The sequence below is a fragment of the Myotis daubentonii genome, chromosome 1 (genome assembly GCF_963259705.1).
Source record: "Myotis daubentonii chromosome 1, mMyoDau2.1, whole genome shotgun sequence".
Taxonomy (NCBI): Eukaryota; Metazoa; Chordata; class Mammalia; order Chiroptera; family Vespertilionidae; genus Myotis; species Myotis daubentonii.
The window spans coordinates 7,704,351-7,730,547 of NC_081840.1; the positions used below are offsets into that span (position 1 = coordinate 7,704,351).

The 26,197-nt window shown below is 42.5% G+C and overlaps 1 protein-coding gene across 4 annotated transcripts in view; it reads right to left on the reverse strand.

Moving 5' to 3' along the window:
* The window catches only part of UNC79 (unc-79 homolog, NALCN channel complex subunit), a 226,932-nt gene that overhangs the window by 30,304 nt on the left and 170,431 nt on the right, over positions 1 to 26,197 (reverse strand). For all 4 annotated transcript variants that reach the window (XM_059687243.1, XM_059687253.1, XM_059687233.1 and 1 more), the window contains 8 exons: positions 24,226 to 24,366; positions 18,024 to 18,062; positions 15,860 to 15,972; positions 15,685 to 15,770; positions 14,650 to 14,823; positions 11,880 to 11,948; positions 8,828 to 8,938; positions 1,749 to 1,853 (listed from right to left, as the gene is read on the reverse strand). In XM_059687243.1, the coding sequence (XP_059543226.1) occupies positions 1,749 to 1,853; positions 8,828 to 8,938; positions 11,880 to 11,948; positions 14,650 to 14,823; positions 15,685 to 15,770; positions 15,860 to 15,972; positions 18,024 to 18,062; positions 24,226 to 24,366 (838 nt within the window). The remainder of the gene's footprint in view (positions 1 to 1,748; positions 1,854 to 8,827; positions 8,939 to 11,879; positions 11,949 to 14,649; positions 14,824 to 15,684; positions 15,771 to 15,859; positions 15,973 to 18,023; positions 18,063 to 24,225; positions 24,367 to 26,197) is intronic.

The following is a 26,197-nucleotide window of genomic DNA, read 5'->3' on the forward strand; positions in this document are numbered from 1 at the left end:
AAGGTGTCAGTGTTCTTCTGCCGCCTCGTGACAAGTGCTTATTATGGTTGACTAATGCACCTCCAGAAGACCTGCCACCCGCTGCAGTGCGGCGTCGGGGCTGGACCCCGAGAAGATCAGCCTCGTAGACTGGCTCTGCTAGAAACCGGGGCCAATTAAGAGCCTGCTCTCCGATGCCCACAGGACAGCACCTTCCGGGCCTGAAACCTAGGCTGTTTGGAGGTCGCCAACCAAAACACTATCAGAAGCAAGTGACCTCTAGACACGGGACCTGTGAGCCTTAACTCTCCCGTGGCGAGTTCACGAAGCCCAGTTCACCGCCCTCCCCTCCAAATCAGTGCTGATCCCATTAACCTTCACAGTCACTTGTGTCAGAGTTGCTTGTGCTCAAAAGCAGTGTAGCTGCTGATGTGTGAGCAGGAGGGGCTGGCCTATGGCAGCCACTGGGAGAGTCAACAGCTGCCCGACCTCAGGAACTTAGAGATTTCCAGGCTGTGGTTTAGCTTCTACCTTCCTCTTGGGCTGCCTAGCGGCATGGTTCAATGGGGGCCACCTCCTTCTGACTACATCATGCCCGGCACCCACAGCTGTCATCTTCCAGCAATCGCTGCCCTCACAGAGCTTCAATGTGCCCCCAGCAGCTCTTCAAAGACAACTGAGGCCCATTCTTCATTGAAGGTATACCAACTCTTTATTAAATCTCAAGGCTGTGAGAGAAACTCAATTCTGGTCCTAAAGACGAGTATTATATACTAGTGAGGACAGGGACCCAGTGGTGGGTATTAAATGGCAAATGACAGGTATCCTTCCTCCTCTTTTTCCGGGTAAACGCCTCAACTTCTGTACACACACACACACACACACACACACACACACACACACACACTGTCTTTTCGACACCATTTCCACACTCAGTACACACCCATTACACTATGATGGAGATTTTTTACTTGTCACCTTCACCCACCAGATAATAAATCTTGGAAGGAAGGGGCCATGGCTTATTCATATCTGTTTCCCCAGCACCTTCCCCAAGTCAAGGCTCATCATGGCTTAATGAGCCTTCCTTCATCTCTCAGGCTGAGTTGGCCACTCCCTGCTCCTAGTACTTTACATACTGCACAATGGTTAACGTATTATCGGCCTAGGCCTGGGCCTTTTTCATCTCTGTATTCCCAAAACTTAGTCCAAAATAGGTGGTAAGTAAATATTTGACAAGGGAAATAGTGCTGAGTAGTCAAATGTGTCCAGATAATGAAAGGCTTCAGTAGTTCAGGCACTACAGCGTCACTGTAGGTTTTCAATGCTGGGCATGATCTGATATAAAGTAGACTTTTAGCAAAATTCAACTACGTGGCCATAAGCCAGAAGACTGGATTGGTGTGGAGAGAGAAGAAGGCAGTACAAAACGCTCAGAGCCGTTATGGTCACCTGGGCAAGTGACAGAAAGCCTGACCAGGCTGTGCTCCACAATGAACAGACCCTGAGGCCGGATGTTGGCTCTGCGTACGCCAGCTATGTGATCGTGGGCAAGTCACTGACCCCCCTGAGCCTCAGTCTCCTCATCTATGATACGGAACCAATGTCTCCTACGGCTGTAAGGATAAAGTGAGGGGAATATGTAAAGCATATTGCCTGGCACACACAGGGGCAGAAATATTTGATTTATGCATATGTCCCATAGCTTCCTTGTTTTTCCAAACATGAGTGGATCTCATGAAAGTATTACAAACAAGCCATAAGCCTACCTGGACAAGCAGAAGGAGGTTTGTATCTGGCAGAGGAGATTTCAGCTTCAGGGCCTGCAGGAGTTCCAGAACGACACTACGAGACAAGTACAGTTTATCCCGCTCCTAAATAGAACATAGAAGGAGGTAAGCAATTTCTAAAATTCAATTAGAACAGATCAAAGTCAAAAGAGCTTCTAAAAGATTCATAGATCAGAAATAAAAAATACTATTTAAAAATGCATAATGAACTGTCCTCAATAAATAAAATTAAAACTAAAAAGGAAAAAATTTTAAAGGCATTTTTGTGTGTATGAGTTTACTGCAGCACTGAGAACACATAATTTTTTACAACATATTTTTATTGATTTCAGAGAGGGAGAGAGAGATAGAAACGTCAATGATGAGAGAGAATCCCTGATCAGCTGCCTCCTGCACGCCCCCTACCAGGGACCAAGCCCACAACCCGGGCATGTGCCCTGACTGGCAGCTGAACCATGTCTTTCTGGTTCATAAATCAATGCTCAACCACTGAGCAACACCGGCCAGGTGAGAACACATAATTTAATGCAGGGTGTGGAATGTCCGGCCTGCGGGCCATATAAGGCCTGAGAAATCATTTAGTCTGGCCCTGCCAAGGCATTAGGGGTGAGTTAATGAAATGTTTGACCAAATATACCTGGCTAATCTTTAAAGTGATAATTTCATATGGCCCACAACTGATGTTATAAATATCCAAATGGCCTTTGGCAGAAAAAATGGTTCCCCATTCCTCATTTAATGGATAAGAAAACAACAGGCCTGCTCTTCAGTACTGAAATCACAGGATTTGGTTCCTATACACAGGGAATGATATAGCTTCCCAGCATTGCAGAAATTAAACAAATCTAAAAGATTTTTGTTTTAATTGAAAATTATTTAGAGACAAATATGTACAACTGCTTAAAGGATCTCGAATACTTAATACTTTTTAAATGGATAATTTTAAGCACACAGAAAAATAAAGAGGTGAAATATATTATATACTTCATCAAATCGTAACACTTTGCTCTGATTTTACATTTTTTAAATAATAAATCAAACACCACAGCAACAGTTGAAGGTACCTATATGGTGCTCTCTATTCTTTCTCCCTTCCTTGAAGTAGCCACTATTTTGAATCTGCTTATTATTTCATGTATGTTTTTATACTTTTAATACATATGTATTATATTAGTATTATTTTGCATATTTTAAGATTTCTATTATAAAGTATTATTATAAAATACTGGAGGCCCGATGCATGAAATTCGTGCAAGAGTAGGCCTTCCTATCCCCGCTACCGGCACTGGCTTCCCTCCCACCATTCGCAGGCACCTGGGACCCAGGCTTCCCTTGTAGCCCTGGCTTCGTCCAATCTAATTAGCATATTATGCTTTTATTATTATAATGTCCAATGCTTATCTCCATTATAATGTGTAATATTATTTTTGCATGTTTTTAAATTTCTATTGTAGTGTATAACATTATACATACATATATTGCATATTCTTAACTTCCTATCATGGTATCATACTCTGCATCTCTTTCTGCAACTTATACTTTTTCACTACATTACATTTTTTTAAATTAGCCCCTTTTGATACACACAGCTCTAATTCATTCAACTAAACGGATTAATAATGTATATGAACATACCCAAACCCATCGATCTGTCCTCCTATCAGTGTAACGCTAGATTGTTTTCAAGTTTGTCTTTTTTATTGTCAATTGTAACAGATGCAAAAAAGTGTATAAAACCTAAGTGTACAGATAAGTGGATTAGCACCAGCAGCAGGTCAAACAGCAGCTCATGTAAGCCTGTTAGAAGCCTCCTGTGTGTCCTTTCTTAACCACAACCAAGAGCCTGGAGACCCTGTGGGTTTGTATCCAACTGTCTTTTCTTTCTACGCATTCTCGCCCATGCTATCTTGCCTCCTCATATGTCCAGTTATCTTGGTGTGCTGGATGCTTTATTAAAAAGTTATTTATAAAAATAATTTGAGGCCTGAAATGTCATCTTCCTCCAGAGAGCTTTCTGTTTGTTTTCGCTGGGTACCTGGAGGCACTGGAGGTACAGGGTTACCTTAACAAACGTACGAGACGCACTTTCTTATCTTCGGCCACCAAAGAGCTTGACACCCAGCTGTGTCCACAAGAGGGCAAGTTTACTTCTGAGTTCTCTTTACTCTGTGGTTCTGACCAAAAGTGTATGTGCGGGTGGGGGCATTAGACAGCGTTCCTGACAGAGTTCCCACTCTCGATAGATCCTGGATTGTGACTTCTGTCCCCCTAGCCTGAACCTTCCAGAATTTCGGCTAAGTCTTTCAGTCCCTTCTTCCACAGAGGCAGACACCTACCTTCAGGGTTAGGCTCACATCTCTGCATTCCTCTGCTCCCCCAGATCTGAGCCTGGTCACGCTTCTATATCTGCTTAGCCTTTTAATACTTTTAAGAAGTTTTCAAAAAATATTCTGTTCATTTTTTTAAACTTTTTAAGTTAAATGGGAGGATAGGTTCAAATTATCTACTCCATTCTTATCAGGGAAGGAGGCTAGGGATTTTTAAATGTATAGGTTATTTTGTGAGAATAAGCCTCTTTATTATGCTGGGTCCTCATCCATGAACATGAGCTGTGTCTCTATTAAACGTTGTTTAATAATATTTTCTGGCCGAAACCGGTTTGGCTCAGTGGATAGAGCATCGGTCTGCAGACTGAAAGGTCCCGGGTTCGATTCCGGTCAGGGGCATGTGCCTGGGTTGCGGGCATATCCCCAATGGGAGATGTGCAGGAGGCAGCTGATCGATGTTTCTCTCTCATCGATGTTTCTGACTCTCTATCTCTCTCCCTTCCTCTCTGTAAAAAATCAATAAAATATATATTTTTTAAAAATAATATTTTCTGGTTATCTCCATAAAGTTCTTGAAGATTTTGATAGATTTTTTGTTGCCATAATAAATGACATTTTTAAAGTACACTTACTAGAATAATCATTTGTAGCTGAATATTAAGGTAGGTAATTTCTGGGTATCCATTTGTACCCAGCATCCTTGCTGAACTCTCTTATAAAAGTTATAAAAAGGTGCCTATAGATAGATTCTCTTTGGTTCATTTATAATCACATATCCACAAAAAGTGAGAGTTTTATTTTTCCTTTCCTTTACAATATGTTGGATTTTTCTTCCTGTCTTACTGAACTTAGTAGGACACGCAGGGCCAGAGTGAATAGGGGCAGTGGTAACAGGCATCCTTGTCTTACTTATTATTGTAAAGGGACTACTGCTGGCACTTCACCATTAAGTATAATGTTTCCTAGAGGTTTCTGATTAACAGCCTTTGTCAAGTTAAAGCAGTTACTTCTATTCCTAGTTGGACAAGAATTATCGTAAGAGGATGTTGAATTATAAAGAGTGTTTCTTTTCTATCTGCTGAGATAATGATAAAAGTTTTTCTACATTAATCTGGTAACACAGTGACATAAATAAGTGTTCTAATAGTTAAGCCACTATTACAGTTCAAGAAAATCCTCACTAGGTCATGAGGCTTTGGTTTTTTAAAAAAAATCCTTAATTTGCTATTATTCCTTCAGAATTTTTGCATCTCTGTCAGGTTGGTATCAACTATCTATTGGCCTCATAATGTATTGCAATACATCTTTTAGTACTTGTTTCAGTTAAAAATATATTAGGAGATTTCTAATTTTCCAAATAGTTTATTTAGCCTTCACTCTTAAATAATAGCTTAGCTGGTAGAGAATTCCAGGTGAACCATTATTTTTTTTCTCACAATTTTAAAGACATTTTCCCCATTATCTTCTGGCTTCCATTGTGCTGTTGAGAAGTTTGTTGTCAGTCTATCTACAAAGTGTCTTATCTTTTGCTTGCTCTTAAAAAATTTTATCTGTCTTGGTTGTTCTGTCAATTTGTACCTTACTTATATAGTCTATGACATGAGCAGGTAAATTTTTAGTTTATTTGTAATACTTTTAGTGCTCATGGTACTTCCTGAATCAAAGCATTAATGACTTTCATAAATTCTAGAATTGCTAAGAAACCTATTTTCCCTCTCTGAAACACTTCTCTTTCTCATCGTGATCTCTTCATCTCTTTGCTGCACACTATGTAGTTTCTTCAGTTCTACTTTCCATCTTACCAATTCCCTCTTTGGCTATGTCTAATTTGCTGTTTAACCTGTCCATCAAGTTTTTTATGTCAGTGACTATTTCATTTCTAGACTTCCTACTTTTTTCAAATCTTTCTGGGTATGTGTTTTTTAAGTGACTAAATGTCTTCTCATGTTTTTAATTCTCCTTTGCATGATTATCATTTAAGCATGTTTTATAATCTCTGTCACATCATTCTGATATTGGAAATCCTTAGGGGAAAATAACCTTGCTGTTTGTTGACTCTGTTACCTAGCTCATGGTGGATTATTTCTTCATATGATTTATAATTTTAGAATCTGGGTCATGATCATCAGGATCTTATTTGTGGAAATCCTGTTAGGCCTAAGTCGAAAGCATACCCCTCCAGAGAGGTTTGAGGATTGACTTCAGGTTTGCTGCTGCCAGACTCTCCAATGCTATTCCTTGCTCAGCACCTATGTTACTTGGCTTTTTAGTTCAGAGCATGTAGGCATTATAAATCAAATTCTAAACATGTTCAAAGGTAGGTTCATGTTTACTAATTCTCAAAGTTACTATAAATCTTTCTCTCAGTTCTCAGATTATACAGATCCCATTCTTTGTCACCTCCACATAAGAATATATTCTTTCCCAATCACCCTTTTACCAAGTGGATAGCCTGCCAGGGTCCTGACTTCCTGGTGGGGATGACTCCGTTCCAACTCCCAGCCTAAAATAGTCCCAAGACCTCAGCTCCTTTCTCTGTGTGGACTTTAAAACTCAAGCCACTAAGTTGCCGAAGCAAGCACCACCGCCCCTTCCCTATCTCGAGACTTCTACACTATCAGCTTCTATGCTTACCCTCTGGTTCTCAATGTCCTCTGCACTTTCGTCTCCTTTCATTTTTATAAAATTAGCTCTATTTTAAAAATCATGTTTATTTCATCCAGCATTTCTGGTGTTTAAGTGGGGCAGTTTTCAGGTTATCTAGGATGCCAGATTGGCAGAAAGAGAAGTCTCCAAGTCCCTTACGTTTCCATGCCCTTTCTTTTTATTAAATATAGAGAAGGCTTGATTAGATACTGCTATTTAACAGTTTCCGATAGTTTCTCATTATCTACGAAGTAGGTGGGAACACCCTAGATTGAAGCTTTCTGTAAGTAACATTCATTTCAAGTTGAAAAATGAAAAAGGGTGATGACAGTAGGATGTGGGAGGCCCCTAAAGTTATGATCAATTATGAGGGGATAATAATGTATAGTGAATATTCAAATCCAAGAATATGTTGAATTCAAATTGGTGGAAGTTCCCCTGTCATTAATACCAATACTGGACAACTTAATAAATTCAAACTCATTATGGTTTTTCCTTTGGAAAATGCACTGATTTAAATAAATCACGCATAAAGAAAATGACTTTTAAATACAGAGCATCTTTTCATTCTATTTGGTGCTGTGTCCTACAGATCTATTTTTTTTTTAAGTAAAAAGAAGGAAAGGGTTATTTTTCAGGAAGGATTTGAAAAAAGACAAAATGTTGATTCTTTTGGTAGTTAGGAAACATATCATTCCAGACAGAGTAATGGTTTATAATCAGAAAGACTAAAGAGAGGATTATCATGGAACACTTAACATGGCAGAGTGGACACAAAATGGAAAGAAATGAGACAACTATGTTTTAAATAGAATTAAAGCCTTGGTATAAAATTAGATTTTTATGAGGAAAATAAAGGGGTTACAGAAGTGAACAACATGAATAAAGGAGCATTCTGAACATTCAAGAAAACAGCAGAAACAGAGACCCCATTGAAAATAAACTTGGAAATTGGAAAGTAAGATTTGCACATTGTTCGTAAGGACAGAAATGCCTCCTGCTTTTCCATTAGCGTCTACCAGCTCCAACAAGGCTGCTATATGCACTGGGCAAGCAGTAGTTTTCCACTTCGCCAGTGGTGGGACAGGGGATCTAAATCTAATGCAATAGAGAAAGCATTATTAAGGCAAGATGACAAAAGATGAGATTACAATCTCAGAGGCCGAGAACCCAGCCCTGGGGAGACAGATAAATGATGAAAATTAAGGAGCTCTTCACAGGCTTTTACAAATGACTGCCTAATTTTTTTCTACTTTGGGTATAAGATAATATGTAGTGATGGCTAGCCCATTAATCATGGGTAAACTTGAGCAGGACTTTAAGAGGTCATTTAGACTATTATCTCATTTCAGTCAAAATACCTCTTCTCTTGTCCAGCCGGCCTGGCTCAGTGGTTGAGCATCAACTTATGAACCAAGAAGTCATGGTTTGGATTCTTGGTCAGGGCACATGCCCGGGTTGAGGGCTCAATCCCCAGTTGGGGCATGTAGGAGACAGCCGATCAATGGTTCTCTCTTATCAATACGTTTCTATCTCTCTTTCCTTATCCCTTCCTCTCTGAAATCAATAAAAATATTTTTTTAAATAGCTCTTCTCTTCTAAACTATATGATTCTCAATTCTCCAAACTTGCATATTTAAGACATTTTATGTACATAGTAGAGGCCTGGTGCACAGATTCATGCACTGGTGGGGTCCCTTGGCCTGGCCTGCAGGGATCTAGCCAAAACCAGCTCTCTGACATCCCCTGAGGGGTCCTGGATTCCAAGAGGGTGGTTCTTGGGTGACGCACTCTGGAATCAGGCTCCCTCCTCCCTGGTTCCAGGTGCATCACCTGAGAACCGCAGTTGCCAAGTCACCACAGCTTGGCAGCTCCTGCATTGAGTATCTGCCCCCTGTTGGTCATTGTGTGTCATAGGTACCGGTTGGACGGTCGAACAGTCAGACAGTCACTTAGGCTTTTATATATGTAGATGTAAAGTGTTTCTTTCCAATGATATTTATTAGCCCTCAGTAGAATTACCCATTTTAAAACTATATTGAAGCAATTAGCCTAACAGGGATTTGACACAACTATGACACTTACCTTAGTGAAAGCTCGGTAACATAGGCCACACACCTCCACCAGGTAGGCCAGAGTGAAGACAGCATTCTGAATTACAAAGCTGAGCAGTTTTGAAAACGGTTCCAACAAACTCTGCAATGAGATTGGGGCCAAATAAAATCCATTGCTGACTCTTTCATTTTAAAAAGTATTAAAAGTCTTATGATATTTTAATGGGATCACTCTTTTCTTTTTATTTAAAATCTGTTGCCAGGTGGCTACTGTACCAACGCTGTACAGTAACAAGAACAGAACTATACCTTCAATCAGTGGCTTGAAGAGCATGGTTTAATCATTTTATTGCTTTAAGAAAGCATTTTTTCCAGGCGGCATCATTTTTAAACCCACCTAACTCCAATGCTATCCTCGTGTGCACCCCCAGCTGCCGAGACTGGGAGAGGTTTGCATTAGATCTCCCACTCTATTTCTCAGAACCCCTAGGACTCTATGGGTTCATCAGATCCAGCTCCTCTCAAAGTTTGTCTCCTCAGTTAGATAGCACAAACCAAACCTGGCACGTGAGCACCAAAGCACGATTAGCTTAGAGACAATTCATCATAACACAGCTTCCTGCCAAGGTTAGCATCAAAAAGGCATCGTCGGTTTTGCTTTCCCCATCTGAAATCCACCCATAAAGGGTCGGTTTTAATCCATACGCTTTCCGAAGCCATTCAGAAACATTTATGGAGCACCAACTAAGTATCAGGCAGAGTTAGATGTTTTCATATAGTTTCTCTTATTCAAATTCCTTATAACAATCCTGGGGAGACAGTATGCTGCAATAGGTAAGGACACAGGTCTAGAGTTTCACACACGTGTTTTCAAACTCTAGCTCTCTGTGACCTTGGATAGGTGACTTAACCTCTCTGGACTTGGTTCTCTCCTCAGCAAAGGGCGGATAACAATGCCCTCCACGTCACTGTACTGTTGTGAGAATTAAAGGGGATAACGTATGTAACGCACTTGGCAGCAGTAAGCCCTCCATCACTATGAGCTGTGATCTGCTTCGTAACTAAAGCTTCAGCACCCCTATGCTGCAGCTGAGGCAGTTAAGCAGGAAGTAACTTGCTCAAAGCCATGCAGATATCGAATGGTATTCAAAACCAAACTCCGGGGCAATTTCCAGAGGCAGAATTGCTCTGTGGGGAAGACAGGATTATTTAGATTGGGCTCCAAAAGACTCCCGTGCCATTATTCCCACTACCTCTGAACCTCTACAGTCCTAACTGTCTGGATTATGAAAGTAATACCTGCTCCATGTGTAAATGCAGGATCTGTAGAAAGTATAGATGAGGAAATTAAAGTCATCCATAATCCCACCACCCAGTGATAACATTTTGTTATATTTCTCTTCTTTGTGGCACACAAGTTTATAAGTTGAAATCTTACACATATACAATCCTACATCTTGTTAATATAATAATAAAAGTAATGTCCAATGCTACTTAATTCTTCATAATCATCCATTTCAATGACCACAAAGTCCGTTTCATGATAACATCCCAATAAATAGATTTTTGCACAATATTTGCATTTTCTTCTTATTCCTTAGAATAGAGTCCCAGAAAATAAATGACTAAATCAAAGGATATGGTCATTTTAAGATCCTTTTTCCTTATTGATATAAAAATGAATTCATTACATGTGAGTTGCCCCTGAGGGTAGGAATTATATCTTTAATTTGTTTGTATTCCCCACATAAACCCATGTAGTACTTGCCACATAAAATAAATCTTAAAAAGAAACGCTTTGAAGTAGTACTGCTGAATCAGCATTCTTTGCTCTCTATAAATGTCGCCTTGGATGATGGATGAATGGGGACAGGAATATGTCTCTGTTGATATATAACGCATCCCTGCTTGCCAAGAAATAAAGAAACCTCAATTCAAACCTACATAGAAATTTGCTCTTTCATCCAGCAAAGCAGCATGGCGATGGGGCGATATGGTGCAACAGAAAAATCAAGGAACTTGGAATCAAAGGACCTAAGTTCCACTAACCAGCTCTGTAACCTTGGCCAAGACTTCATCTCTCTGAGCCTTTCCCTTACCTGTTAACGAACAGATTAGACCAAATGATCTCTTTGCAACTTTCCAGCATCAACCATGAGTCTGTGAAAGCACATTCAAGGTAAACATTACAGGAAATGTGCCTTCTCGGTATATTAACCAATAGTCACAAGCCACTGCAGTACAAACTACTGCACCATTGCATATAACGCAACCCAGAAAGGAAGCCAGGAACGCCAAGGTGAACGGGACGCAGTGCTGGAATTCATGAAGCTCAGTCTCACTGGGGAGACGTTGGTACAAAATACAAGCTAATTCAGAGAGCTCTATCACGCACTGTGGGATATGATATAGGAGGAAGTTGCTACAGAGAATATGAGCGTTTTTCATTGAAATTCAAATTCTCATTATGAAGATTGAGAAGTTAGCCTCACTGACAAGGATATACAGCATTTCAGGTAAAGGAAATGGCCTAAGCAAAGGCAAGGAAGTATGAAATTAAATAAGACTATAAATGCAAAGCCGTTAGCACAATGCCTGCCATCTGGTACGTGCTCAGAAGCAGTGGTTGTTGTTTTGATGATGATGATGATTCTGAAAGTAGGCAGGAGGCATGCGGGATGGGACAGGTAGCCGAGGACTAAATTGGAAAGTTAGGCTGGCAAGTTAATGAAGTACCTTCTTCTCATGCTACATTAAGGCATTTTGGACATTACCCTAAAAGAAATGAGAAAGTATCAAAGATTTTAAAGCGAGGAATTAATGTGATGAGATCTGTGTTTAGAAGGATCACCTTGTTCGTCGTATGGAGGACAGACTGATGGACACGGCCCAAACCTAAGAGGACCAATTATTAAAAATGATACTGCGATATAGTTGAGCTCTTCACACTAGGCACTTCGAAGGAGACTGAAAGCGAAGCACTCAGCACGCAGTGACTGCTTCTTCAGCACTGCCCGTGCTTGCTTTGCAGGTGAAAACATAACTAAATACCAACTGGTTTTGTTTGTCTGAAACATACATACCCTTGTGGCATTGGTAGAGGGGATCTTCAAGAGGCAAATCATAATTCTCAAACTGGAATCCAAAGAACACTGTGAACAAATACCAAAAAAGTAAAAGTCGGTACCCTTCTTAATATATCTTTGCTTCATATATTTCCTATAAGCATTTACGTTAGGAAACAAAATCTGAGACATAGCTGCCTCCTTATAGTTTCCCATGCCATATACTCATGTTGATAAACATCATTCTCAGGCTTTAAAAAAATGTATTAAACAATGTTAAACAGTTAAATAATTAAACATAGTTTACAAACTATTTCTCAAAGATATATCCCTAAAATAAAATCAGATAGCATTAAAGAATTGGACAAACAGACAGACGGACGGATGGATGGATGGATGGATGGATGGATGAACATAGGTGAATAGGTAGATATTAAATGTGCCTACATCTACACTAATTTGTTAAAGGCCATGTTGAAAAGAAACTTAGATCGATTTAAAACCATTAGACTTTTTAATCCAAATAAAAGCCAGTTTCATCTGCCCTTCCTCTGCTACCAAAAGACACGACAAAACCCTGGGGAAATTCAGTGTGTCTCTCTCATATCGATGTTTCTCTCTCTCTTTCTCTTTCTCTCCTTCTCTCCCTCCCTCCCTTCCACTCTCTCTAAAAATCAACGGAAAAAAATATTCTCTAGTCAGGATTAACAACAACAAAAGCAGAAGATAATCAGAGAAAGGGCCCTGATCTGATCTAGCAGGGCAGTTTTCACACATGTCCTGAAGTTCCGAAAGTTATTTCGCAAGTATTTCCCAAGGGAAACGTCGGTCTATTTAATCTGCTCAATATCCATAGGAGTGGATGTGACATTTACATTACTTGGAACAGGGGCTGAAAACTGGCTGCTCATCAGGTCCCTAGAGCGTTTTTAAAATCAGGAAATAACATTTTGGAAAACATGGGAAGATCAACAGCATGAGGCCTGCATTCCCACAGAACAGTTGGCTGGAGAGGAGTAGCAGCTGACCCTGTAGGAAGGGACTGGTGCTCTCCAGCTTGCAAGGGTCTGGACTCTTCTTATTCCTTATCTCATTTCACTCCTGTGGGCAGTCAGGGTGGTCCCTGCGGACAGGGCTGAAGGTCACAATTTAGACTTGCCAGTTGTTTGCAACTGGCTACACGTCCACCTGGTCAGTGTTCAAGTTTAATTTTTTTTTTCTTTTTGTTAATTTTCACCCAAGAATATTTTTCCCATTGATTTTTTATAGAGAGAGAGAATGAAAGGGAGGGAGGAGAGGAGGGAGGGAGGGAGGGAAAGAGAGAGAGAAAGAGAGAGAGAGAGAGAGAGAGAGAGAAAGAGAGAGAGAGAGAGAGAAACCGCAACTCAGGTACATGCCCTTGACCAGGAATCAAACCTAAGACCCTTCGGTCTACAGGCCAATGCTCTAACCACTGAGAATACTGGCCAGGGACCAAGTTTAATATTTTGACTATAGCATCAGCCTATCAGCATTTGAATTTACCAGGCTAGCCCTACCCCTCCTCTTAAGCAACAGATGGCTCTCTGGTCCTAGGGAGGTTCCATGTGGCCAACTTAAAACGTGTGTACTTGATTTCCTACATGTGCATGTGCAGTACCTATATACGTACATGGTTTCAAAGTACTAATCCTTTTGCTTGGATTTATTCAGCTACTCCAGACTTGTGGGTAGACAAGAACCAAAAGATGTGAGAGATAGTAAAGATCTCAGTATTCCTGCTTCTCACGTAACTTCAAACTCAAAGAAAGCAGCACCAACCTAAGGGTCCCTGGATTATCAACCTTACAGAACCTATGCGGGGGGTCACATTTTCCAAACCTGCCAATTTGGAAAAAGGTATTGTCAGAGGTGACTGGTCTTTAGGAAACATTTTACATACACGTGATACTCAATTTAGAAGAGGAGCTGCCAACACGTAACTTCACCTGTCAGATTAACAAGTGATTCATTAACAAGTTGAATACTTCTAGCTGTGATCTGCATAGAGCAAATGAGGTTCATAGACATAGCAATGGATTCAAGTGCCTGTAGAGCCCTGAATGCTTCGAGTCACCCCTGCTTTAGAAGGACTCTAGAAGTCTGTTCGTGGAAAGGACCCTGGACTGGGCATCAGGGAGCGCTAATCCTCACGCTGCCACTGCTTCTCTGAATATGCAGTCCCCATCTGGGAAAGGTGGGCATTGGAAAGGATGGTTTTCATAGGTCCCTTCCAGCTTCAACAGTATAGGATTCTGTTTTCACGTTCAGTGGGCTCATGTTGAAACTGTTTCTTAGGCTATCAGATTTCCAGCGAGGCCCTTGTGTGTGTATTCTTGGAAGGTGGGCTGGAGAGAGGAGGGTGTAAAGCCATCAAGAATATCATCTTAGTTTAAAAAAAAAAAAAAAGAATATCATCTTGGTCTTACAAGTACAGTATTCACCAATACATAGCAATCACTTCCATTTAGATAATTCTCTAAAGTCGAAGCTTTGCATCATATGTCTGGTCTCCTTTTAGAGAAAACTACTTATTCATTTACCTAAGTATTTACTGAATATCCACTTGACAATTTTTTCTATAAACTGGAAACATGAAATCACTAAGTCAAAATGCTCACTGCATACAGCGGTCATTCAGAGAGAACAACCTAAATAATCTTCTCCACTCCAGGGCTAGCGGAAATTCCAGACAGCCCTTCATGAAACAAGATGGATGATCTGCAAACAGAAACAAGTAGTTTAAAATGAAATCCCGGGCTCAGCTTACCTTCAGAGGCAAAACACCAGGCAGCTTGACAAAGAATGTCTGAAACTGGCTGCTGATTGTGGTCCAGAGGCTACTAGGAGAATCCATGGGCAAAGCTTCCATGAAGGTAGCAATGTTCTCCAAACAGTGTATCATAGCACCCCCTGCTGGTAAATTCTTTTTGTTATTTAGGCCCTAGAAACAAAAGCATAGGCGATCAACGGCTGAAACAGCATGGGAATTTGTGTCGCTACTTGGTAAAGATCAATTTAAAAAATCACATATTCAGGCTATAATTGTGTTGTGTGCCTACTGTATAAGCATTGCAATTGGCAGGAGTACAGAGGAAAATCAACACAGTCGGACAAATGAAGGAGGAAAAATTGTGATCATTGACTCAGTGTGAAAAGGTGAAATGTAAGTAAGAAAAACATCGTTTAAACATCTACAATTGGCATGGTTAGGTGCTAAAGAGATACAATGAATGATGCTTGCGGGAAACTCTATTGGCCAGAGACTAAGAGTAATGACCAGCAGCAAAGTCCCTATGGCAACCTGCCAACACTCCAAGCTAATTGAGAAAGCTCAGAAGCAGAGGACCTGAGACATGAAGCCAAGTCTCGCAATGCAACGACTGAGTGGAGCTGAGAATTGACTTCAAGTCTCATGACGGTGATACATCAGATAAGCAGGACTTGAATCCGAATCTCGTGATGCATGGAGTAAGTGAAACTGACACTTGAATCCAAGTCTCATGACACAGTGCACACTGCTCTACCCACCGCACCTTAGAAAGGTAGGAAGTTCTCAGAGGTGAGTTCTCAACGGTCCACCCTTTGATTGAGGGTGTCGAGACGCTTTAGGTAAACAGTAAATTCATTCAAAACCGCAATGTCTAACTGACACTTGCCTAGGCATTGGCACTTTTTACATTAATTTTTAAACTTTAAATTATTTTAAATTTTAAATGAAAATTGTTTACATTTTAAATTAAATGACTTTCTTCCTCAGCAGGGATTTCAGTGGGAGCTTAGCGTGTCATCAATGCAGACCTACCTCCAGGAGCTGACTGAGAGCAGCAATAGAGCTCAGCTCATTGAAGTCCATCAGAGACGTGGCTAAGGTCCGTAAAAAAGTCCCATCTGGAAAGTGAACAGTCAGATTTACTAAGGTTCCGGGTTCCGGCGACCAGCCACGTCAGTGGAGCCTGCACTCCCCACGGGTGAATTACCTTTGATAGTGCTCTGGAACAGCTGCGGGAAGATGCCGTTGGGGGCCAGCTGATGGAAGATGCAGCGCAGAAACTGCTTGGCCACGCCCGCTGCATTGCCCGGAACCATCATGCTGGGGGTGAGCAGGGAAAGGAAAGACAAGGAATCGTGGGACAAACCGAATGAGGTTGGGTATTTATTTTCTTACTATTTAGAGTTCAGGCATTTACACGTACCAACCCACAGATGGAATGTCTTGTTGTCATTTTCATCCGTGAGATGAAATAGTCTAATCACATAGAATCCTGCTCTAAGTTTTTAGAAAGAGAACCAGGAAGTGCCAGGCTGGCCGCAGGCTAATTCCAGCACCCCCATGTACAGATGAGGGTTCTGAGACCCAGAGATGAAAGGTGACCTTCAAAGACCACAAGTCCAGAGACTGGCAGGGTCAGGACTAGAACGCAGGATGAGGATTATCAGTAAGATCCTCCCAGAAAGTGTCACTGGCTACAAGAGAGAGCTTCTCTGAGAAAAAATACAGGGAAGGGCGTGTTCATTCCTAGCGGGAAAGCTGGGAAGTTTTGGGGGGGGTGAGGGGCTCTGAGTTGGTACTAGTACAATGGATAGGGCTTCGATGTGTGCGGTTTCCCCCTGTACCCTCTGTACCATCTCTGCAATTCAAAGAGGGAGCCACGGTGATTATGTGGCCCTGGCCCTCAGATTAAAGCATTAGGAAGGATATTCCCAGAGTGATTAGGGGGTGAGTTACCAGAAGAAAGAGGAAGTAGCTCTGAAAAAGAAACTAACTACTGATACATGTAAAAACATAGATGAATCTCAAAAGCATTGTGCTAAGTAGAAGGAGTAGACACAAAAGAGTAATTCCATTTATATGAAGCTGTATGGTGGGAAAATTCATGGTGGTGTTTGCCTCTCGGGGGGTGGAGATTAGGAAGATGCATGAGGGAACTCTCTGGGGGTGATGGTAATGTTCTACTTTGACAGAGGTTTGGGTTATGCAGGTGTATGCATTTGTCAAAACTCAGTTAATGTATACTTATGTGCACATTCTTGTATGTAAATTTTGCATTAGAAAAAAACATAAACAAAAATCAAACTTTATTAATGATAACTGCTGAAGAATTAGCATACTGGGGGAGCATGCTGATGTCTGAAAATTACTTTAAAATGCATTCAAAAATAAAATGGATGATGACTGGATACATGGTTGGATGTGTGATAAAGCAAGCCAAGTCATATCGCTCCTCACTCTCTGCTTCACTCGGTAAAAGTCGGACTTCTTACAATGGCCTCCGGGGCTCTTCCTGGCCTGGCCTCCCATTACCCCTGCCATCTCATCCCCTACCCCTCCTTCCGTGCTCATTCTGCTCCAGCCTACATTAGTCTTGTTCCCCAAATACACCAGGTCCTCTCCTGACTTACGGTCTTTGCTGCTTCTTCTGCCTGGAAGATTCTTTCTATTACTCGCTGCATGTATGCACCTCCCCTTTATCAGGTTTTGTTCAAAGGCCACTTCCTCAGAGGCTGCCCTGACTATTATATCTAAAACACTACCCTCAGTAGCTCTCCATCTCCTAGACTTACTTGATTATTTTTCATAGCATTTAGCACTAACTGATATTAAATTACATACCAGTTTCCTCATTAATTTGCTTATTGTCTGCCTCCCCGACTAGAATATAAGCTCTATGAGAGCCAGGATTTGCTGTTTTGTTAACTACCATATCCTCAGTTCCTAGTCGTCACTCCATAAATGCTTGTTGAATAAATGAATGTTACACATGTCTCACTACACTTTTTGTTCATAGCACTCAGTCCTGTTTACAAGTATAAGCTCGTGAAAATATTTTGTTCATGTTTGCCTCCAAGACAGTCTGTGAGCCCTACAAGGTCAGGATCATGTCCGTTTTGGCCCGAGTTGAAATCTAGCATCTAGCACAATGCCTGGTACAGAGTGGGCTCAAAAATACTTACTGAGTAAAATGAGTGAACGCATGAAGGAATGAATGAAGGTGTGAAGAGAAAATGGACACATGCTCTGGGGAACAGCAACTGAACTAACAATATTCCTTCCACGGTACACACTCTGCTGTTTTAGAAACAGGATGGACAAGCACAAAAGACAAAAAGAAAGTGAGATTTGGGCTCACTTTAGGACCTTACCTTTCTGCTTGATTAGAAAAAGTAGTGCTGGATGCCAATCTAGGAAGTAAGTAAACAGAGTCCATGAGTATCTTAGGCCTTCATGATGAAGTGCATAGTACTGCGGTAGGACCGTGTGGCTCTGGTTTAGACAGCGAGACATGTGAGGCCATTGACAATTCCCTTGACCAGGGACAGAGGGCCCGCACAGTGGTCAGGCTACAGGGTTCAACTCAACCTAGTTTCTGAGAGCTGATTTCTGCAACAAATCAGATATTCCCACGGAAACGCATACAGTTAAGTTGGTTTAATATCGCCCAGCCAATCTGCAAAATGGCCTCTATAGCCAGGCCAGAGAGGTGTGAGGATAGCGTTTGGCCCACCCCACCCCATATTAACTCAAAATGCATTTCTTCGTATACAACCTCTGAACCCTAACAAACAAATCGCAAATTGTAAACGCCTCTCTAAGATAGTAAAATGAGTAACAGGGGTATCTGTCAGCTATTTCTTAAGTTGAAAGGACAAACTGAAAAATGTATTAGGATAAGTAATCATTATATAACATGAAGTTTTTGAAAAGTATAACTATATGGTTCTATACACGTGGAAACAATCTATAGGTACAGAAGGAGAATATACTAAATTGGGAGGTATAGAAAAACATGCCATGATCAGTAAGATATTAAAGAAACAGCCTAGCTGGTGTGGCTCAGTAGCTGAACATTGACCTATGAATCAGGAGGTCATTGTTCGATTCCTGGTCAGGGCACATGCCTAGGTTGTGGACTCAATCCCCAGTAGGGGGCGTGCAGGAGACAGCTGATCAACAATTCTCTCTCATTGATGTTTCTATCTCTCTCTCCCTTTCCCTTCCTCTCTGAAATCAATAAAAAATAAATCAAAACAAACAAATAAAGAAAATGCTACAAATTTATTTGCTTAAGACCACAAGAACTGATCTGAGCCAAGAACACATCTGGAGAGAAATAGAGGGTCCAGCAACCTCTAACACCAGACACTATTCCCAGTTGCTTTGGTCATGGGCATTCTCATGCTAATGATACTACAGGGAAAAGATAAATATCGGCAAGTGAAATCAAAGTAATTAATGATGCAGTAAATGTGACCTTGAAGGCTATACCTAGAAAAAGGGGTGGGTAATTTTTTATTTTATTTTTTACTTTTTTTTAAAATCCTCACCTGAGGATATGTTTTATTGATTTTAGGGAGAGTGAAAGAGAAGCATCGATTGGTTGTCTCCATACACACACGACCAGGGATCAAACCCGCAACCTGGGTCTGTAGCCCTGACCAGGAACAAACCCACCGCCTTTTGATGTACAGGACGATGCTCCAACCAACTGAGCCACATCGGCCAGGACAGGGTGGGTAAATTTTAAGAGGGATGTAAATAGGGAGCAAAATACAAACTCATTGGGAAAGGCTCGGGTGATAAATGAAAGTGCCGGGGTCCAACCCCAGCAGGTCCAGGGGTCCCCAAAGGTGTGAACGGAGTCGGCGAAGAGGGAAAGACTCGGAGACAGCGTTCAGTTGATCAGCAACCTAGCCAGGATCTCTAGCCCGGATCTCCAGCCAAGTTCTGGTCTCAATCTCCAGAGAGGTTCTGCTTAGGATCTCCAGCGAAGTTCAGGTTAGGATTTCCAGCCAGGTTCTGTCCCGGTTCTCCAGCCAGGTTCAGTCACCAGGTTCTAGTCAGGTTCTCTTGCCAATTTCTGTAGTCAGGTTCAGTCCAGGATCTTTTGCCATGTTCTCTCCAGTGAAGTTCTTCTGTCTGTAGGTTCTGTGTAGGTTCTGTCTTCTGAGCTCTGACTGCTAAGTTCTGTGTTCTGAGTTCTGTCCCTGTTCGGGCGCCATATGCCGGGGTCCAGCCCCAGCGGGTCCAGGGGTCCCCAAAGGTGTGGACGGAGTCGGCGAAGAAGGAAGGACACGGAGGCAGCGTTCAGTTGATCAGCATGGTTGGGTTCTCTTGCCTGGTTCTATTGCCAGGTTCTGTAGGTTCTCCAGCCAGGTTCAGTCCGGTTCTCTTGCCAATTTCTGTAGTCTTCCAAGCCCCTGTGTTCTTGATTCTGTGTTCTGAGTTCTGAGTTCTGTCTCTTGCTGTCTCTAGATTCTGAGTTCTGTCTGTTTTTGTCTTGTTGCATCTGTATTTATACCAGTTGATTCTAATCCTGTCAATTTCTATTACAGAGGTTGGGGCGTTTCTTATCTCCATTCCAGGGAGTAAAGATTATGTAGCTTAAGCTTGATTGTTCGTAGTTAAAGGGATTAATTACCCGCCTGGCACTTAGTTGAGGGGTTTTATTCCCTCCCTAACTTCAGGGGAAAATCCCTACCTGGGGATTCAACCTTTCTCGGAGAGGTGACTTTGGTTAAAACACAGCGCCAAGAAGGTGAGCAAACATATTAAGAACCGTATGCCATATATGCCAGGTCCCTTGAAACAGCAAGGATGGACCGGCTCCTGGCAAATTCCCCCTTTTTTATTTTTTAAAAGCAAGCATTAAAAAGAAAAACCTGAAACGCTCTCTTGTATCCATTTTAAGAGTAGGATTGGCGCTTTCTGCTAATACCTGAGTCCTGATCTATCACCCCAGGGAGAGCTTGCCAATCCTGCACTTTCCCGGGGTGGAAAGGCTGCAGTGGGGTTAAGGATAAGGCTCCTTGGGCCTACCTTCTCCCATGCCTCTACATTTACCTTTCCGGCACCTTTCCTTCCTCAGAAAAGCATGGACGTATTTCTTGTATAAAATGTTCTGTCTGACTGGGAGTAACCTTAATTCCTCTGCTAACAAGCATATATGTTAAAAGATCAATACGGAGTCTTTTTTCTTTAGACTCAGTATGGCACATCTTCTTAATCTAAAGATCAATACAGAGTCTTCTTTCTTTGGACTCAGTATGGCACATCTTCTCAATCTAAGTTCTGTACTATCCACCTTCTTACCCTATTTATCCTCTATAGGGGGGTCTGTAGCACCCTGGTGGAGTCCTATCCGTCCCGAGTGTGGGGGTTTTCAGGGGGGGGGGGGCTTACCTAAGGGAATCCTGTTCCAGGGATTCCCAAAGGTGTGGACGGAGTCGGCGAAGACTATCCACCCTCTTCCTACGGTGGAGTCTGATCCGTCCCGAGTGTGGGGGTTCTCAATGGGGGAGGGGGGCTTACCTAGGGGAATCCTGTTCCAGGGGTTCCCAAAGGTGTGGACGGAGTCGGCGAAGACTATCCACCCTCTTCCTACGGTGGAGTCCGATCCGTCCCGAGTGCAGGGCGCATACCTAGGGGTCCCTGTTCGGGCGCCATATGCCGGGGTCCAACCCCAGCAGGTCCAGGGGTCCCCAAAGGTGTGGACGGAGTCGGCGAAGAGGGAAAGACTCGGAGACAGCGTTCAGTTGATCAGCAACCTAGCCAGGATCTCTAGCCCGGATCTCCAGCCAAGTTCTGGTCTCAATCTCCAGAGAGGTTCTGCTTAGGATCTCCAGCGAAGTTCAGGTTAGGATTTCCAGCCAGGTTCTGTCCCGGTTCTCCAGCCAGGTTCAGTCACCAGGTTCTAGTCAGGTTCTCTTGCCAATTTCTGTAGTCAGGTTCAGTCCAGGATCTTTTGCCATGTTCTCTCCAGTGAAGTTCTTCTGTCTGTAGGTTCTGTGTAGGTTCTGTCTTCTGAGCTCTGACTGCTAAGTTCTGTGTTCTGAGTTCTGTGTGTTTCTGTCTTGTTACAACTGTATTTATACCAGTTGATTCAATCCTATCAATCTCTATTACAAAGGTTAGGGCGTTTCTTATCTCCATTCCAGGGAGTAAAGATTATGTAGCTTAAGCTTGATTGTTCGTAGTTAAAGTGATTAATTACCCGCCTGGCACTTAGTTGAGGGGTTTTATTCCCTCCCTAACTTCAGGGGAAAATCCCTACCTGGGGATTCAACCTTTCTCGGAGAGGTGACTTTGGTTAAAACACAGCGCCAAGAAGGTGAGCAAACATATTAAGAACCGTATGCCATATATGCCAGGTCCCTTGAAACAGCAAGGATGGACCGGCTCCTGGCATGAAAGGGTTGTGCTGAACTCACATACTCGTAGAACACCCTGGAAATAGTTCCTGTGGGACTAGAATAAATAAACCACTGTTCGTGCATGCACATGACCTCCTGTGGAAGAGAGGCACTCAAGGAAGCCCGGAATCAGGTGACTGCTGAATCTGTTTTATCGGCAGGTTTGCTGAATCAGTTGAGGTTAAGAATTCTGGAAACTTGCTTTAAATCAGGGGTAGAGAACATCCAGCCCATGGGCCGTGCCATTCGGTCCGGCCCTGCCACGGCGACAGCAGGCAGGACTCGGGATCCACAAATCGAGGAGCTTGTTTCACAGCAACATCATTTCTAAGGTGATAATTCTGTATGGCCTGTGAATGGTGTTGTAAATATCCAAATGGCCCCGGCAGAAAAAGGTTCCCCACCCCTGATTTAAATGCTCTCTCCCAGTCTCCCCAAAAGAGGTAGAGATTTAAGCCTACTTAAAACCCTTTGTATGCATGTGTGTGTATGTATATATGTGTATATGTGTGTGTGTGTGTGTGTGTATACCTAAATATATCTAAATGTGTCTGCTGTTTTTCCTTTACTTTTCTTTAAAGCTTGTGTTTCCATCTTAACAGTTGGCCATGCTTGAACAGGGTTTAGTCTCTCTTAATGTCAAATCAAAAAATAAAACCCCTCTATATCAATTACTACTTAGATCAGCTACTCCAAGGAGATGGTAACAGACCAGACCAGAGCAATAATCCTACCTGTTGTAACACGGCAAAGTATTCGAGTAGAAATTGTGACCTGGCATTAATAAAAACTCTCATTCCACAGTACTGTTGATAGTTGGTATAAAATTTACTCCATGATTATTATAATGAGGTTAAAATCAAGGGTTTAAATGAAATAATTCATTTTTTCTTATCTCCCCACCTCCCATGCTCATGGCTTGCTTTCCATATTGGCTATTTGTAAGTGTGAAAGGTAGAATAGTTATACCATCTCTGACTTGTACATACTCCTAAGGATACCACAGAGAAACTGGGGGAAGGGAGATAAAGTAGTCATACATTTTTAGGGCCAAGGGGTTTTTCATGCTTTCCTGTTTGTTTTTAACTTGAAATCATAATTTCTTCATTAAAAAAATTAAATTTAAGCTCCATTAAGATGCATGCTCTTTCCCTCCCTGTAATACCAGGAATTCGCAGAATCCAGTGTTTCCCCTACCTCCTCCACAGAGAACTTCCCTAAGAAATCACTTCTACCCTAAACTTCTATAGCACTTACCGCACATACCCCTCATTACAGCTCTTAGTCATGTCCTATCTTGTCTGGCTACCCAGCTGGTCCACACATCGCCGTCCTCTTCGACAACTAAGCCACAAAGCACTTGAGAGCAACAGCTCGGTCTCATGCCCACAGCCTACAGCGCCCAGCTTCGTGCCCACGCAGACTGGAAACGGAATACATTCCAGTGGAATTTCAGTCCATCCTCTATAAGTCGTTCGTGCTAGAGCTACAATTCGTTACTGGAATTGAACCTCCCTTATGTTCATAAAATACTTCACTTTTCTTCCCAGGTCCTACCTACTAAATGGAAGCTTCTGAACATGAAACTTTTCAAAGCAGCTCACTCCAACCTTCCCTCGGTCGGGCCGGAGGAAGGCCCTGCCCCCAAGGTGTGTGAATCCTTCCTTGTTCGGAGTCAGAACTGAGACACTGCCACGCTCCCCTCGGCTCTGCCCCCCCCCCCCCCGCCAGCGCCCCAACTGCATAATTAAGTGAGCCACCCCAACATTACAAAATGCCCAGAGAACCCTCTTAAAACCGGCAAAGGGAGATGAACAAGAATAACAGCTCAAACCTAACAAGCGGTTACTCAGAACTCACACAGTTCTGAGCAGTTACCTCCAGTAGCTCACAGAGTAACAGACAACAAGCAACACTTTTCTTGGTGTGTTTTCCTCTGGCTTCACTCTGGCATTGGGACTCCTGACCCTACACAGCTGGGAAATTCACCAAAAGTCTGGTTCATTCCGTTGTTTTTTTAATTGGTCTGAGTGGATCCCAATACCAAGCATCGATAAGATTACTAAATGTTTCACTTCTGAACTGGCAGCTTCTACCTCAACATATGAATTGAACGAGGCTCCTTCCCACCAAGCACCACAGAGGCCGCGCTCACCTCCCCACGGACTGCATGATGTCCAGCAGCAGCGGGGCCGCCAGGTCCGGGCTCAGGTGAATGAACGTGGAGAGGACCACGATGGCCAGCCCGAGCGTCTCCTCGTCGTATTCCTCAAGGATGGCCCCACAGTCATGGCATCTGCATGAAACAGAGAAGTGCCTTCCATGAAAGCCAACAGTGGTTTCTGCAGAGAACAAATCCCATACAGCCCTTTCTGGTGAAAGTCCCCCAAAGGAGGTCAGGGTCTCACTCTAACAATAAATAGGAGACCCCATGCCACCCTCACCATAGACACAGAAGCAGATGGCACGCATGGCAGAGACCAGGGGGGTTGCTTTGACCACCGAAACATCCTTTCAGCTCACAAACATCTGGCCTACACATGAACTGACTCCTACAACGAGCGCCTATTGGACTAAGTCTACAGCTTCTAGCTGAGGGATTTCATGCATGTGAAGGTACTGCTAGGGAGAGTCAGAAACTAGATATTTTTCATTTGCTGAAACGAAAAACGCCTAGACACAAATGGAAGCTTTCCTAAGCTTTTAAATTTAAAAATGTCCTATTTTGAGGTCAATAGAATACTCTAGAAAGCCTGGGGAGCCTGGAGAGCAGGCTCTTCTACCTCTCAGGTCAGTTTTATGAAGTCACCACGCCTACAGAGTGTAATATGTAAAAACACAATGGCACAGGGGGAGGGATTGAGCAAAAAAGGGGGAAAAAGAGAGAGAGAAACACAATGGTACTTGCTCTTAACTGACTTGCGACTTATTGCTCGCCTTATCTAATGCAGGCTCAATTTAATTCATCTCAACAAAGCCAACGCTCTTATTTCCAGCCACAGCTGGGAGCTCTATAATGTGAAGGGAAAGCCTACAGGGAAGAGCAAGGGAACCTGAGCTATGATCGCTACCGTGACCCTTCCATCCCAAAACTTTCTAAAGAATAGAATAGGAATAGAATAGAATAGAATAGAATAGAATAGAATAGAATAGAATAGAATAGAATAGAATAGAATAGAAATATTTCCTAAAAATTGACTTTTTAAAGAGATAGGATTCACATTTGTAGCCAAAAGGATAAATGGAATGGAGACACAGGCAAGCAGGAAGGCAACTAGGGGAGACTGGACTTGGAGGATAGCACACAAGGGGAAACTACACCAAAGCAGAAGCCAGGAGGAGTCCTCCACAAGCAGCGAGCTGCCCACATGTGGACACGCCTAGGAGCTGTTCCACACAGGCGCCATTCCTCTTCAGTGATGCCCGTCAGCTGGGGCCAGCTACTTGGATCTTTTCACCAGCCCCTTCCACCCCTCCCTCCTCTCCCTCTGTCACAAGCCTACCCCATTTGTTACTTGGGTCACTTTTACCAGGCAGTCTCCTTGTTCCAATGAGATCTCTCCAAACCTAAAACCCTGTAAGCCTTATTCTTTATCATAGGCACTGAATAAGCATTTATGTGCCAGGCAATGTGTAGAGAACTTAGCAAATAAAATAGAAGGTAGTGACCCAGTCCCGCATTGGCCAGTGTTGTTCAGTGGTTAGAGCATCAGCCCGTAAACCAAAGGGTCTCAGGTTCGATTCCCAGTCAAGGGCATGTACCTGGGTTGCAGGTACATGTCAGAGGCAACCAAAGGATGTGTCTCTCTCACATCAGTGTTTCTTTTTCTCCTTCTTTCTCCCTCTCCCTCTCACTCCCTCCTTTCCACTCTCTCTAAAAACCAATAGGGAAAAATGTCCTCTGGTGAGGATTAATACACACAAAAAGAAAGTGTCCCAGATCCTAGGGAACTCACAATATATGATAAAACATGTATGTGCTAATGACTAAACAATTAAAATACCCTGTGATAAGTGGTAAAATAGATAGATGCATCAAATACTATGGAAACTTGGAGAATGGCATGACTTATTCTGCCTTATGGAATCAGGGAATCCGCCTTAAACTAGGTTTTGAAGCATGAATA